Below are 14,822 nucleotides of genomic sequence, written 5' to 3' on the forward strand. Positions count from 1 at the left end.
CATAACACTAGTAGGGGTTGGGAAGTCATATATCATGCTCCGACCCGGGTGGGAAAATAAGGTCATAATGTTCCATATGGCTCATAGAATTACAATTATCCTTCAAGGTAAGTCTACCTCTTGTCTAATTTTCAATTCTCTTTCGCCATACTACACATTATGCCCTTATTATGCGTGTTTAAAGACATGATGCCAAATGACATTAGTAAGAAGATGCAATCAAAATGTACTGGTCATAGTCTTTATTATTATGACAAGACAATAGCACCTACAGATTTGCTTGTAGTAACGACAGGTTTATTGTAAAACCTATTAAACGTGCTGGCAGCCGACCAGTCAGCTAGCTTCAAAATGTCTGAAATGGAGGCTCCTTTAAGTAGGGCTGCAGAGCTAGCTGCGGAACGAAAACTATGAGCCTTATAGATTGATGTGTCTACAGAGGCTTGCTGAAGCACAGTCTTAAGCCAACGAGCTATGGTGCACGAGCGAACTGCCCTATGGGGCTTACAAAATGAAATAAATAACTGATTCACTGAACCCTCATCCAAAGTTCTTAGGGATTCAGTTTGAGCAATATAATGCAAGAGGTGTGCACGTGGGCACAAATTAATGTTTTCAGCAAAGCGTGGAATCTCGACCTTTGGAAAAGTCTTTCCTGGTCGAGATGTCTTAATACGGTCCTTTATTAGAAATACGATCTTGTCTTCATAGACCGACATGTTATCGAGGCTGAGCTTATGAAGTGACTGGCACCTTTGGGCAGTAACTAGAGCAATTAAGGTGGCCACCTTCAGGGTCAACTCTTTCAGCTTCAGACCAGAATAGGGAGCTAGACGTTCGAGATACTCAGTCACCACACCGACATCCCATGTATCCCTGTACTTGGGCTGAGGAGGTTTGGCCATAAACACACCCTTCATAAAGCGTGTCACTAGGAGGTGGGAGCCGAGCTTGCGACCACAAACTACTTCTAGGACTGTGGACACCACTGACCTATAGGTATTCACAGTACTGTAAGCTTTGCCTGGGAAGGGCACACTGGGGTTACGAGTAACACACGTTGGACCTTGTCTCTCTTCAGTTGGATTAGAACTCTTGCAAAAAGGCTAAAAGGAGGAAAGGCGTACGCATTAAAATCTTTCCAAACTAGAGAAAATGCGTCACATGCAAAAGCCGACGGATCTGGTGACCACGACACAAAACGACGCACTTTGGCGTTCAGGCGCGAGGCAAAAAGATCTATATCAGGATCGAACGTTGCCTGCGACAACCACTTAAACACAGTGGGATGGAGGCTCCATTCTGTTCTGTCATTAAAGTGGCGAGAGTTAAAGTCCGCAGTTTCGTTATGAATACCCGAAATATGGACGGCACTGAGCATTAGGTTTCTAGCTATACACCATTCCCAGATAGTTCTTGATAGCTGGTTAATAGCGGGAGAGTGAATTCCACCCATGTTGTTAATATAATAAACGGCCGTCGTATTATCGATTTGGAACTGGACATGAGCTTTGCACAATTCTTTAGTCAAACATTTCAGAGCGAAAAACGCCGCTAAGTTTTCGAGATAATTAAAGTGATGAGTGGTTTCGTTAGAGACCACAAACCACCTGTGTTAAGTGTATTACAACACGCTCCCCAACCCACACCACTAGCGTCACATGCTATAGTGATATCGGGTGCGGATGCAATCAAGGCTAAACCGTTATGATCAGCAATGTTATGGATTACCCACTGTAGATCATCGCGTGCTTGGACACTCAGTGGACATGGGTCTTCAAAAGAAACGCCACGAGAAATAAGCTCAGATTTGCACATTTCGGTCGAGCGATAGAACAGTTTCATATACTTTACAGCTCGGAAAGCAGAAACTAAGAGACCCGAAACTTGGGCGACCTCGCGAACAGTAGGAGCGGAGTTCAATAAAAGCCGTTTACAATGAGAGACAATCTTTTCAATCTTACTCTCAGGAAGCGATATAGTCATGGATTTTGAATCGATAACAAACCCAAGAAATGTTATTGTATTCGAAGGGTTGAGCTGGGATTTAGCGATGTTTATGGTGTATCCCAAGCGTGTCAAAAATTCACACACTTCTTGCGAATGAATAGAGCATTGTTCTGCTGTTTTGCCGATCACCAAAGTGTCGTCAATATAGAATACAACCCTAATGCCTCGGAATCTCAAAGCTGCATAGACGGGTTTGAGAATTTTCGTAAATGTACGAGGGGCTAGTTTATACCCAAACGGGAGACATGAAAACTCGTAAAGCGAATTTTCCCAAGTAAACCGTAAATATTTCCGGTCATTAGGATGAATAGGAATACTAAAATAAGCATCTTTTAAGTCAATTGTTGCCATAAATTCGCCTGGTTGCAACAAATGCTTGACATAATCTATACTTTCCATCTTAAAATGGATAGTACGAACAAACTCATTGAGTGGTTTAAGATTGATGACTGGTCTAAGATCACCTGTCTTTTTGGGAACCAAGAATAAATTCGAGATAAACTCATCTGAAAGATGGTTCGTTTTAACGATCGCTCGTTTAGAGAGCAATTTTTCGACCTCAGAGGCAATTAAAGCGTGATCTGAGTCAGAAAGAGGTCGAGAGACCGGACGACGAAATTGCCGTGGTTTTGTCTCGAATTCAAGACGATAACCTTGAATAGATTGTAGAATCCAAGGGTCTGTGGTGATCTTAGACCATTCATGGACTTTATGAGCTAGATTACCAGCAAAAGGAGAAACACTTACATCATTTACTTGTGTTTCTGAGCAGCAGTGTCTGACTCTGTCGACTGTTTTTTCTCGTAACGAGGCGTCGAGCGGTTCTGATTGAATCTGTTGTAATTGTTGTTGCGCCGGGCTGGGCCCGGCTTTGAGGGCAAAAAATCCTTAGAGCCTTGTCCTTGACGATTGCGGTTTCTGTTTCCACCACTTGCTCGAGTATCAGGATTCTTGGTGATCTTGACGGCAATTCTGTTCGCCTTAGCAATATCGTCTACTTTCTTAGACAAGTCATCTCCGAAGAGATGAGTTGTAACTGGAGTAGAAGCGGAACATAAAGACTGGTAGTCTTTGCTGAGAGAAGCCTTGAGCAAATCTCGCCGCTTGAGTGATGTCTGAAAACCAGCATTCCCAATGAATGCAAGAGCATCAGAAAGGGCTCCAAGGAGCTCTTGTGGTTCAAGGAGTTCTTTCTCCTTCTTGGCCTTTATAGCTGATTCAGCCAAAGACACTAAAACTTGACCAGTTTTAACAATCATCTTTTGTAATTCTTGGACGCCAAGGTCCACAGATTTTGCTTTGTATGGAAGCTCGTTCCACAAAGGTGAATTCACCCGTGGCACGCACAAAAGTTCGCAATTCTCAGGCGTGTGATATTTCTGAAGCAGAGGCTTCATCTTGTCTTCAATAGGTTTAGTAGTAAACGATTCGTTTACTCGTTTCGCCAAAGCTTCTTTGACTTTGGGACCTTTATTCTCTTGATCATCGAAGATGGAGGGCGGGAGTTCAAATTCGGCGTCGTCAGATAATATATCGCTTGCCAAATCGCCGAGTGAGGCACTCGGATCATAGCTCAGTCGAGCACGTTTAGGCGATGGTTCATCAACCTTAACGTTTTGAGATCTCTTTACGAGGTTAGACAAATCATCTATCGCCGACACAATGGAGTCTATTTCTAATCTCTGTTGTAGGAAGGACAGCGACTCTTCAGTGAACAGCTCGGTCGACAAAGATGGACCGTCATCTTGTAGAAGCGACAAATCGTCAGTATTATCTGCATGGAGAGACTCTTCGGTAGTCTTCGGCATTTTTCTTCAGGCAAATTTGCTGAGAAATATAAAGGCATAGGAACAAAGTCCCGTTAATAGTCAACTCGTTTACAAAATTGTATCAAGTAAAACGAGCAAGGAACGTGAGCTTACCTTGTGCGCTGGCACAAAGAAAGGAGAAGCCTGGTCTGTCCGGCGTTCACATTATATACCTGTTTGCTATTTGCATAACAATGGTTTTCTTTGGAATGTGGGCTTTGCGCATGCGCAAGAAAGTACGCATAATAAGGGCATAATGTGTAGTATGGCGAAAGAGAATTGAATCCGCAACTTTTACCACACCGAAACCGATCAAAAACGTTTTCCGTCCACACATGAAAATGGATAAAATGCTTCGCGTGCACATTAGTCCGATCAGAGGCGGCAAAAACGCTTCGTTGCACATCTGAGCATGTGCATCGAAGCTGAAATTGAGCCCGCGGTGAATTTTTAGCCTTCCCACCATGTTCCTATGACAACCATGACGTCATCGTATTCGAAACATTTTGGATATGAAATGTTCTCCGTCCACCCTAATGCGGCTAGCCGGCGTTTCAAATTGTTCTACTCTGGAGACCGTATTCGAAAAAATTCGTTTTCGGCGAAGAGTTGTTCTGGATTCGCCCGGACTAGTGTGGGCGGTAGGCCTAACTGTATAAATAAAAATTCGGATTCAAATTTATCCGGCATAGTGTGGACGGGGCCTTAGAAAACGTGCTGAAAAGCACGCATGCGCAAACGTTTTTTCTTCTTCTAGTGTCCACCCCTGGGACACGAGTGTAAAGCGTCTGTACATGCTCGTACCCTGTTTGCAAGTTAGTCAAAAGACGTCTTTGCGCATTACTAACATGATAATCACAATATTTAGAACTAAAACTACAAAAAATACATTCAATTATTCTCAAAATTTAAAGCTTCTAAGCAGTGAATAACAAATATTTCATTAGAGGGAAGAGGGAAAAGACAGGGATGCTATTATGCTTGTTTCAGGATGTCAGCTCTTCATTGTAAAGTTGGGCTTTCATTATTTTGATAACAGTGTCCCTAGGATAACTGGAGGGATTACCCTGGATAAATAAAGGTTTTATTACATTTCACACGATGTTTACATTCCAAAGTTTGGTCGGCTGCTTTCACTGTTAATTAAAAGTGTTGGTTCGTGATCACACCCTCCCGACCAATCAGTGTCCAGTATTTCAATGGCCACTTAATCAACAATATTTTATCAAATTAGATGCAACGTAAATGAATTAAAAGTATTTTATATCAATTTTATGACTACTGCATTATTTTTTAAAATCTAAAAGGTCAAAATCCAAGATGGCGGACCGAATTTGTAACACAGGCGATTGATTATACTCACATATCATTACTACCTGGTATGTTTCGATTATAAAACAGCATCATAAACAAGTAAACTTTTTCACCTTCTATTTGCTTCGTGTGTATTTACTGAAATGAATAAATTTCAAGAAATTGAAGATGGGCGGATCCATACAAGATGGCAAATTGAAGATGGCAGAAACCAAAGCAGCAAATTTATTCCTAACAAAAAAATTTTCAGCTTATTTTTATTTTTCCGAACAGAAATACTAAAAAGATATCGCAAACTGTGCGTTTCACTTTTAAAGTCTTATTATATATTATACATGCAGTATTACAAAGATTTTTACTCACTCAAGGGATTACCTTGGATAAACAACTTTTCATTTTATTTCATATGTTTACGTTCCAAACTTTGGTCGGCTGCTTTCATGGTGTACACTTAATTAGGGTATTTAGTAAATAATCCCCTTCTGGCGCCTGGGACACCGCCTCATTATGCAGCGGCGTAGCGAGGGCATTTTGGCAAGTACGCACGAGACAGTTCAGCACGCAAGCTCCTAAAATATTACCACACCAATTTCTTTTTCAATTTCTTTGTGATATGTATTTGATAAAATGACAGCACTTCAAAGCTTACGAGCAGTGACACAATCTCCATACAGTTAGCACGAGCCAAATTAAAAGAAATTTCCAATGAACAAGGTATTCAAGTCAAAAAGAAACATTTAGGTTGCCCCTAACAACACTGTAGTTTTCACGACAAAACATAAGTCTCAAAACTTTTTCGTTTCTCACTCAACTGAGAACCGTATCAATAATGTTGTTTTTTTTGTTTTTGTTTTTGCTTTTGTCTCTTTTTTTCGAAGCAAAATCAAACTATTTGGACATTTTAAAGATATTCAATGCACTTTATTGTATTACAGAAAAGAGTAAATTTACAACACTGGTGAAATTCTGAACTACGCACGTGCGTATATGCGTAAAGGACGCTACGCCCCTGAAATGGTCTAAAAAAGGGACAGTTTTCCGACAAGCGAAGCTAAGCTTCGAGGGCATATGTGGTATTTTGAACACCATTTCTCTTCCAAACACATTATCACCCGATAATTCAGTGAACCAGAAGGGGTTTATTTATTTTACAATGACTTCATTTAAATGGATTCAACTTACGGAAAGCTCCGTTACGTTCATAAGTCTCCAGACTCACGTTGAGAGAAATCAAAATATTTATCTCTTTTCTCCGTCCAAGCTGGACATAAATGCAGTTATTTTGCCGGGTAGTTTAAAGCTGTTTCCATCATTTTGTTCGTCATAAGCCGTTGATTTTTTTGTGTTTTGTTTTAGCTTAGTTTATAAAATCGAGTTGGAAAGCAAATCCAAAAGACTTTCTTTACATGACAACATGGATGTTAACCAATGAGATGTTTTCAATGTATTTAGTTGATTTTTTTGTGTTAGTTGCTGGCGTTGTTTTTCCCCAACCATTCCTTTTACTTCAATCTCACTCGTTTGTAAAATTCGAATTTCGTTGTTTCCCCCCCCCCCCCCCCCCCTCTTATTCTCACTCCAAAACCGCTGGTTCGAGCCACCTCAAGAAACTATAATAGAAATTGTCCGGCTTACAATTAATAATATAATAGCTCTTACATTAAATGCTATGCAATTATAAAAAATAGAATTAGCAAATAACAATAATAATAAATGATAAATTAACCTACACACTCTAATTATATTTGATATAAATAGAGGATATAGGTTGCTATAAATAGACGTCACTTCCGGTAATAGCTCTTTTTTGATGGCTTGTAGAATCCTGAGGTTGTTTTGATCTCTTGTTTTCTGGTTTGATGTCGTGAAAATAGTCAAATACAATGGTTTGAGGACTTATTTTGATATGTTTTGACTTAGCATCCCCTAGTTGCCCCCCAGTCAACCGCTTGTGCCCCCCAGTCAACTCCAAAAAGTCACGTGATTGATAGTAAGCAATTATATGCCCGCCCGGAGACTGACGGATTTTATCCGCCGATCGCGAGTAGAGTTGAGGTGACTAACTACGAGTGAGAGCAGCGAACGAGTATAAGATATTAGCAACACGAAATTAAGTCCGTATCTCCAAGCGGCCATGTGATATTTTGTGTAATACACAATTATCGACGAAATACAATTTTAGTGGATTTTTGCTATTTAATTAATGCGATCACGCTAAGAATTCTTAAATGGTGTTATTTTCACACGTGAAGATTTCACATAAACGTTTTGCCGTTTTGTTTAAGAGTGTCCTACAAAATTGATTTTCTTCATTCAATTATAAACTAATGCAGATCACCTGTCTAGAAAGCCATAGAAATGAGTGTTGTACATGTTCGGTAATAGTCCACTTCCGAGATATGTTTCGCTGTCACACACTAAGGTTTTAGTACGAGGCTACGTGCGAAATCAAATTTATTATTTTCTCCTTTCACGAATCACTGAGCATTTAGCACGAAGCCTCGCATTGAAACCTTTGTGCACAGTGACAAGCAAAGCATATTTCGGAAAGTGGAAAAGTGACGTGGCAAGAGAAAATGAACATATTCTCTTGGACTGTTCGATCAGCGGTCAGCGGTCAGTATTTACCTTCGTACCACTTTTTCATGGGGTTCCTGTGTAGGAAGGAGCCTGGAATCCACCCAGTATTAAAGCTCCACGTCGAAAGAGCAAAACTTCAAAACAAGCGAAAAACTTCATCGACTTTTCACCACATTTTCTCCTTATTTATCTCTCCTACATCTTCCAATGGTAGCATAGAGTGTTAATAAACCTAGTTAGCTTGATTGGTGAGTAATGGAAGGACCAGAGGTTGAAACAACTGGAGAAAACGATGTTCACGTAGAAGGAAGTCCTCAACAACAACAACAAAATGTCCTCCAAAACTCCACACCACTCTTCCTTCAAAATTGCTTCTACCTCGGTAAGAATACTACTTTATAACTTTATGTATAAAAGCTTAGAAGTTTCTGGGTCTTTTTTTTAACTTCCGTTTACGAAAAGTTGAATTAAAGTTACATTTTTGAGTACATTCTGAACAATGCAGCTGTGTTTAACATTTGGAAGGAAAAAAAAAAACTTTGCGAACTCCGAATTTAATTATGAATTATTTATTTTGGGACTATTTTCATCTTGAAATTATTTGCTTACTTATTTCAAACGATACTGATTTGATATTTTTATGAAATATTGTAATGTTTTTTATCATCTTTAGCTCTTTTATTCCTTTTCGCCCCTTCTGTACTCAGTTTTCAATTTCACCATCTTCAGTTCTATTTCCTTTCCTTTCCACCCATTCACATTTCCCATTTCACTATCTCAAGCATTGTTTCTATTTTTTTGTCACACTTCTCAGTTTCCAATTTCACCATAGTTAATATGGGGCGGAATGGTTGGGAAACCTATTGTTCTAGGTTTTTGTTCAACTTTATCCGTTGTCATACAGTATGACGTTGACCCTGCACAGAGAAAGAAACGTTGCTCCGTTTGTTCATAGTATTCAGGAATATAGAAGAATTTTAAACCTGAAAAACGTTCTAAAATACTCATTATTTGTTAATTAATCCTATGTGATTAATACAAATTGTTTATTGAAAAGGATATTGCCTTATATGCTTTCTTATTTATCATCTAGTAACTTAACTGTATCTGCGCTGAAATATTTATTTGCATTGTTTTTGGTCATCGAATGAAAGTTTTCATTTTCAAAGTGTTCATACATGAAAATAATAAGGAAATGAGTATTTTCAGCCATTGCTTTGGTCCATTGTGCACCGTCAGTGTCATGTGATGGTACGGTACGAAATCAAACGCAAAACAATAGCTTTGTTCTATAGAGTTTCCTAACCATTCCACTCCATTAACTATGATTTCACCATCTTCAGCTCTGTTTCTATGGACCTTGATCACACGGCACCATGCATATTCCTATGAGAATAAAACTCACATAATCTTGTCCTAAAACATTTGAGTGTGAGGCTGTACAGGAAAAACCTATTGTCCCAGTCAACATGGCTACTGCTGATGGCTACTGTGTGAAAAAAGGTCCACTCCTTTCCACCTTGATCCACACTGTTAAGGCAGAATATTCATGTTGCAGGATACTATACTTAAAGTGCAAAAATGTGTTGTTTATTGGCATTAATAAGAATATCACAGTTAAATTTGTTTCAAAAACGTATTTCTCTAGAAATTCAAGAAAATTTAGCACAAGTTGTGACGTCATTTTGTTTACAAGTCTCCAGTTTTAGTTGCAAATACACGAAATATGTATGAATGTAGAATCTTAATTTCAGGTAGTACACTTTTCGGTTTCCCAACATTGGGAGAGTAACTACGTAAGCTATCAAATGAAGCTGAATAAAATATGCCTTTTGTTGTTATTTCATACGAATACGTTTAGTGCACAACTACCCAATCTGGAGTACACGTCAACAAAATGGCGTCACAAATTGTGATTCATTTTCTCACATATCTCAAGAAATAAGCTTTTGAAACACATTTCATTACGATATATTTTAACCGCCACCTGGTTAGCTCAGTTGGTAAGAGCGTCGGTCTGTTGTGCGGGAGGTCATGGTTCGAGTCCCGGCCGGACTAACACTCAGGGTCTTAAAATAACTGAGGAGAAGGTGCTGCCTTTGTAATTACAGCTGCAAATGGTTAGACCTTCACATGGCTCGGATGATCACGTTAATGGCGGTCCCGTCCCTAATTAACTAGAGACGTTAACAGAGGACCACAAGTTTATCAGTTGAATTACTGTTTAGTGTTATTCCTCTATAAACAAAGTTAATTTATTTTATTTTATTATTACTAACAAACTATACATTTTAAACGATGATATTTTTTCGTGTCATATACACTTTAATGCATGGGATTAAATATGCATTTCATTATCCTCAGTTGTAGGAATTGTAGAGCGATATGGCTGGTTTATCGTATTGGGTTTGATCATCTTGGCATTTGTATGGCATAAATTCAAGCCACAGTTGATGAGGATCCTAAAAAAATGGGAACAACACCAAGAAATGAAAAAATATGGTAAATGTTTAATAGTTCAAATTCTATTCTGTTTTGTTTTAATTGTGCCTTAATAGCTAGATGAATCCAAAGTCTAAGAAGGTCATTTATGGTTACTAATTAATTCACTACCAGACTCTTACTACTACCCTTGCACATACACTTTCTTAATTTTGTTCAGTTAAAAAGATTAATATGAACTGATAGTCTTACAAACTAAACATCAATTTTATCAAGCCCTGGAACTCCTTCTTGGCTAATGTGCTAAGTCTGGGCATCATCATTAACTCATAGACCTTACCCTTAAAAAAACTCTTGGCTGATCAAAGTCAATGCAGTTGGCTATCTCACAGATTGAACTCTGAAACAATCTCTGGGCTAATGTAAAATTTTTCAGATAGGGCAGTCGGCCCACTCAGAGATGAAATCGAACTTTAATAACCATGTTTTTTGGAGAGAGAAAAACTAGCACATGTAGAAAACCTTCAAGTCAAGGGAGAAACCTAACAAACTCTAATGTCAAGTCCAGGAACCAAACTGGAGACCCCAGAGGTGATCACTACCTCTACACCACCCTTGTTTGTCATAACTGTTAGATACGTGTAATAAATTAATCTTAGGCCTAAAATTTTTATTTTTCAGACCCTGTGAAGGCAGCAGAGCTACAGGCAAGGATTGATGAGTCAAGAAGAAGATGGCAAGAACAACTGGATGCAAAGGCTGCAAGATTTGAAGAAGAAAAGAAAAAGGTACATGTAAGACATTATCATATTGCCAGCAAGTCGAGTAAAGGAGAGAGTATTGATAACTGTGTCAGAATTGGGCATGTGTACATGTACCTAGGGTCTGTCTTTTGTCCCATATTGCCCAGCATGGAAGGAGAAAAAAGATGGCAGTGTCCACAAAAACACATGTTTTGGTGACTAAGGGACTCTCATGTTTTAACATAATTTACTGTACAATAGCTGGTATATTAGATTAATTGTTACAGCAAATTTAGAAAGTAAATTGTATGTTAAAGAAAGAGAAAGTTGAAACAAGTTTCCTTCTAGTATATTAACTCCAAACAAGTACAATAGCTGTATCCCACACTAACTTGACCTCGGCTGTGTTATTCCAAGAGAAGTAAAGTTACTGTAAGTGGTGTCTGGTACGTGGTGTTTTGTAGTGGCTATATATTTGACTCTCATTTCTGACACATTGATTATCATGTACTGTGTAGAGTGACTTGAAATTCCGTTTGGGCATAATATTTTCCCCAAGTCATTCCATGTTTCATTCCCCTCCCCCCCTCCCCCTTAAAAGTTTTTTGATCCATGCATTATTTTATGGATCTTCTCAAGTTCACTGGTAAACAAATAAGGAATTATTCTCAAGGGATTGACATATTCTCAAGGGAGTGACAATGTTCTTAAACCATATTTAACCCCATTGAGTTAAAAGGTCTCTCTAAATTTCTCATGTTGACTGATTTCACTTCAGAAAGAAGATGAGAAGAGAAAGGAAATGATTGAAGACTGGGAGAGACATCAGGAAGGAAAGGGATATCGGTCCAAGAAATTTAAGAAAGCGGTTAGTCTAACTAATACATTAGATCATACAATAATTTTAATATGTAAACCCTGAAATAACCTTTGGCCTGATCAAAGTCAGGGTACAGCTTACTCACAGATCAAATCAAATCATTTACCTTCAATTTTGAAAACCTTGAGGACCCCAAGAAAAGCCCTCAAATTGGGATATACACCTATTTTGAAGATTGTTGTCTCACCAAGAGCCTCAAGTAACAAGCCAAGGCTCCAGAGAATGGCAGTACTTTTAATTATAATTGATTTATTCATGGTTCATGCAAGTGGCTATAGCTCTACACTAATTATCATCTTAAGCAGCCTTGCTTGGAGCAATTTGTGAAGTCAATAAATGAAAATGCACCATGAATAAAAAATTCTGAAATAGGTGTATACATATAGTTCAGGGTCTGGTTGCACGGAGGCTAAATAGCTCTATTTACCAGATAAATCCTTACTAAAACCTGTACAACTTTGTATATGAGAATATATATTTAACTATATATTGCACAGAATTTTTCTTTCAATTTGCAGCTGCACTAAGGCTGCTTTGATATACTGTGAGGAGTAGCTCAATTTGATACTGTACAAATTTCATACACTACATTGTAGATACTCTTATCCAGTCGATAACTTTTTCCACTTTCCATGCAACTGGTTCCAGGGATTGAGTCTGAGATTTGAGAAGCGGGAGGTGGGTTGTCAACAGTGTACTACTATGCCCCACCCTTTGAATACCAAATAATTTATAAGTTATAATAATAATATTTTAAAGTTATCATTAAATATTTCATTGCGTATGACTCTAGGATGATGATACAAGTCTCGCCCAGAGTCTTTTGAAACCTAAAAAGAAAAAGCCATTAAGAGATACAGGTAAATTTGATTGGAGCTGGGTTCACTAAGTTTTAGTTTTTCTATAGAAAATCTAGACTATATTAATGGAATGAATATGTTGATATTTTAATTTATAGATTACCATCCTTTGTCAGGAGGAGGAGGAAGTGGATCATCTTACAGACCCCCAAGACGAGGTAAGGCTAGATTTATTTATTAATCTTGTGAAAGCATCCTTCTGCTGGTGATGTTGGTGATGGGAGTGGATTTGAAGATGATGATTATTAAGTGAGTTATAATTTACTTTGTTTTCTCATTAATGATGGTGGTGATGGTGAGAGTGTTGCTGTTGGTGATAATTATGCTGGTTTTCATCTCTTGATAATGATGATGATCTTGAATGGGGATATATAATGGTGGTGATAATGATAGTGTTGCATGATGATGGTGGTGATGATGATAATGATGGTGGTAGCAGTGATATAGTGTTGCTGCTGATGGTGGTGATGATGATAATGATGGTGGTAGCAGTGATATAGTGTTGCTGATGCTGATGGTGGTGATGATGATAATGATGGTGGTAGCAGTGATATAGTGTTGCTACTGATGGTGGTGATGATGATGATAATGGTGGTAGCAGTGATAGGGTTGCTGATGATGGTGGTAATGATGATAATGATGGTGGAAGCAGTGATATAGTGTTGCTGCTGCTGCTGCTGCTGCTGCTGCTGCTGCTGATGATGATGATGATAATGGTGGTAGCAGTGATGGTGTTGCTGATGATGGGGGTGATGATGATAATGATGGTGGTAGCAGTGATATAGTGTTGCTGATGCTGATGATGATGATGATGATGATGATGATAATGGTGGTAGCAGTGATAGTGTTGCTGCTGCTGCTGATGATGATGATAATGATGGTGGTAGCAGTGATATAGTGTTGCTGATGATGGTGGTAGCAGTGATATAGTGTTGCTGATGCTGATGATGATGATGATGATGATGATGATGATAATGGTGGTAGCAGTGATAGTGTTGCTACTGATGGTGGTGATGATGATGATAATGGTGGTAGCAGTGATAGGGTTGCTGCTGATGGTGGTTATGATGATAATGATGGTGGTAGCAGTGATATAGTGTTGCTGATGCTGATGATGATGATGATGATAATGGTGGTAGCAGTGATGGTGTTGCTGATGATGGGGGTGATGATGATAATGATGGTGGTAGCAGTGATATAGTGTTGCTGATGCTGATGATGATGATGATGATGATGATAATGGTGGTAGCAGTGATAGTGTTGCTGATGATGGTGGTGATGGTGGTGATGATGATAATGATGGTGGTAGCAGTGATATAGTGGTGATGATGATGATAATGATGGTAGTAGCAGTGATAGTGTTGCTGATGCTGATGGTGATGATGATAATGATGGTGCTAGCAGTGGTAGTGTTGCTGATATCGATAGTAATGATGATGATGATAATGATGGTGGTAGCAGTGATATAGTGTTGCTGATGCTGATGATGATGATGATGATAATGGTGGTAGCAGTGATGGTGTTGCTGATGATGGTGGTAATGATGATAATGATGGTGGTAGCAGTGATATAGTGTTGCTGATGCTGATGGTGGTGATGATGATAATGATGGTGGTAGCAGTGGTAGTGTTGCTGATGATGGCGATGATGACGATAATGATGGTGGTAGCTAGCCGTGATATAGTGTTGCTGTTGCTGATGGTGATAGTAATGATGATAGCCCAAGATATATAATGAACTACTGAAAGAGAACATTTGTTTAATAACTATTGACAACCTGAATATTCTTTCCTTGCAGGTGGTGGAGGATGAGGTTAATTCCCCTCGCACATTGCCTTCCTACTAACACCAAGATAAATGACAAGGTTTTTCTTCCATTGTACCATCAGTTAGAGCAAATTTTTTAATGTTTACAATCGTTTTAGAGTCATCATGCTAAATATTTTATAGGTATTTACTGTAGTCTAGAAGTTTAATTTTATTTTTTCATGACAGAAAGTATTTTAAAATTCTGGTTATGAACCTATGGGCATCTTCTCATTCGTAAGGGTTTTTGATGGGCTTATCGCCAGGTGTCATCATTGCTATAAACACAAGATATTAAAAGGGCTTCTAATGGGGGAGGGGGGGGGGCTTATACTGAGGGTGGGGGAGAGGGGGCTTATAACCAGGATTTTAAAAAATA

At 38.7% G+C, this 14,822-nt stretch overlaps 2 protein-coding genes and 1 long non-coding RNA gene across 3 annotated transcripts; 1 reads left to right on the forward strand and 2 right to left on the reverse strand.

Moving 5' to 3' along the window:
* Positions 1-227: 227 nt before the first annotated feature.
* Positions 228-1,286, reverse strand: LOC148913432 (uncharacterized). Its single transcript, XR_016119759.1, has 2 exons — positions 818-1,286; positions 228-638 (listed from the first exon to the last, which is right to left on the reverse strand). It is a non-coding gene; the product is annotated as an uncharacterized LOC148913432 (long non-coding RNA).
* A 268-nt stretch (positions 1,287-1,554) lies between these two features.
* LOC148913433 (uncharacterized) lies at positions 1,555-2,409 on the reverse strand. Its single transcript, XM_089032335.1, has one exon. The coding sequence runs from the start codon at positions 2,407-2,409 to the stop codon at positions 1,555-1,557; it is 855 nt and encodes a 284-aa protein (XP_088888461.1).
* Positions 2,410-7,808: 5,399 nt separating this feature from the next.
* On the forward strand, positions 7,809-14,754 carry LOC116304209 (selenoprotein S). Its single transcript, XM_031713903.2, has 7 exons — positions 7,809-8,094; positions 10,077-10,214; positions 10,836-10,942; positions 11,676-11,765; positions 12,571-12,637; positions 12,736-12,795; positions 14,436-14,754. The coding sequence occupies exons 1-7, from the start codon at positions 7,968-7,970 to the stop codon at positions 14,447-14,449; spliced, it is 603 nt and encodes a 200-aa protein (XP_031569763.1). The 5' UTR covers positions 7,809-7,967; the 3' UTR covers positions 14,450-14,754.
* Positions 14,755-14,822: the final 68 nt, after the last annotated feature.

Source organism: Actinia tenebrosa, unplaced genomic scaffold, assembly GCF_029948245.1.
Source record: "Actinia tenebrosa isolate PJP-AT-01 unplaced genomic scaffold, QUT_ActTen_1.0 PGA_scaffold0__85_contigs__length_37466705, whole genome shotgun sequence".
Taxonomy (NCBI): Eukaryota; Metazoa; Cnidaria; class Anthozoa; order Actiniaria; family Actiniidae; genus Actinia; species Actinia tenebrosa.

Coding starts and splice junctions, on each gene's coding strand:
- LOC148913433 (XM_089032335.1), bottom strand. CDS start 2,409: ATGGAAAGTATAGATTATGTCAAGCATTTGTTGCAACCAGGCGAATTT.
- LOC116304209 (XM_031713903.2), top strand. CDS start 7,968: ATGGAAGGACCAGAGGTTGAAACAACTGGAGAAAACGATGTTCACGTA. Junction 10,943..11,675: donor TTGAAGAAGAAAAGAAAAAG/GTACATGTAAGA, acceptor ATTTCACTTCAG/AAAGAAGATGAGAAGAGAAA. Junction 11,766..12,570: donor CCAAGAAATTTAAGAAAGCG/GTTAGTCTAACT, acceptor GTATGACTCTAG/GATGATGATACAAGTCTCGC.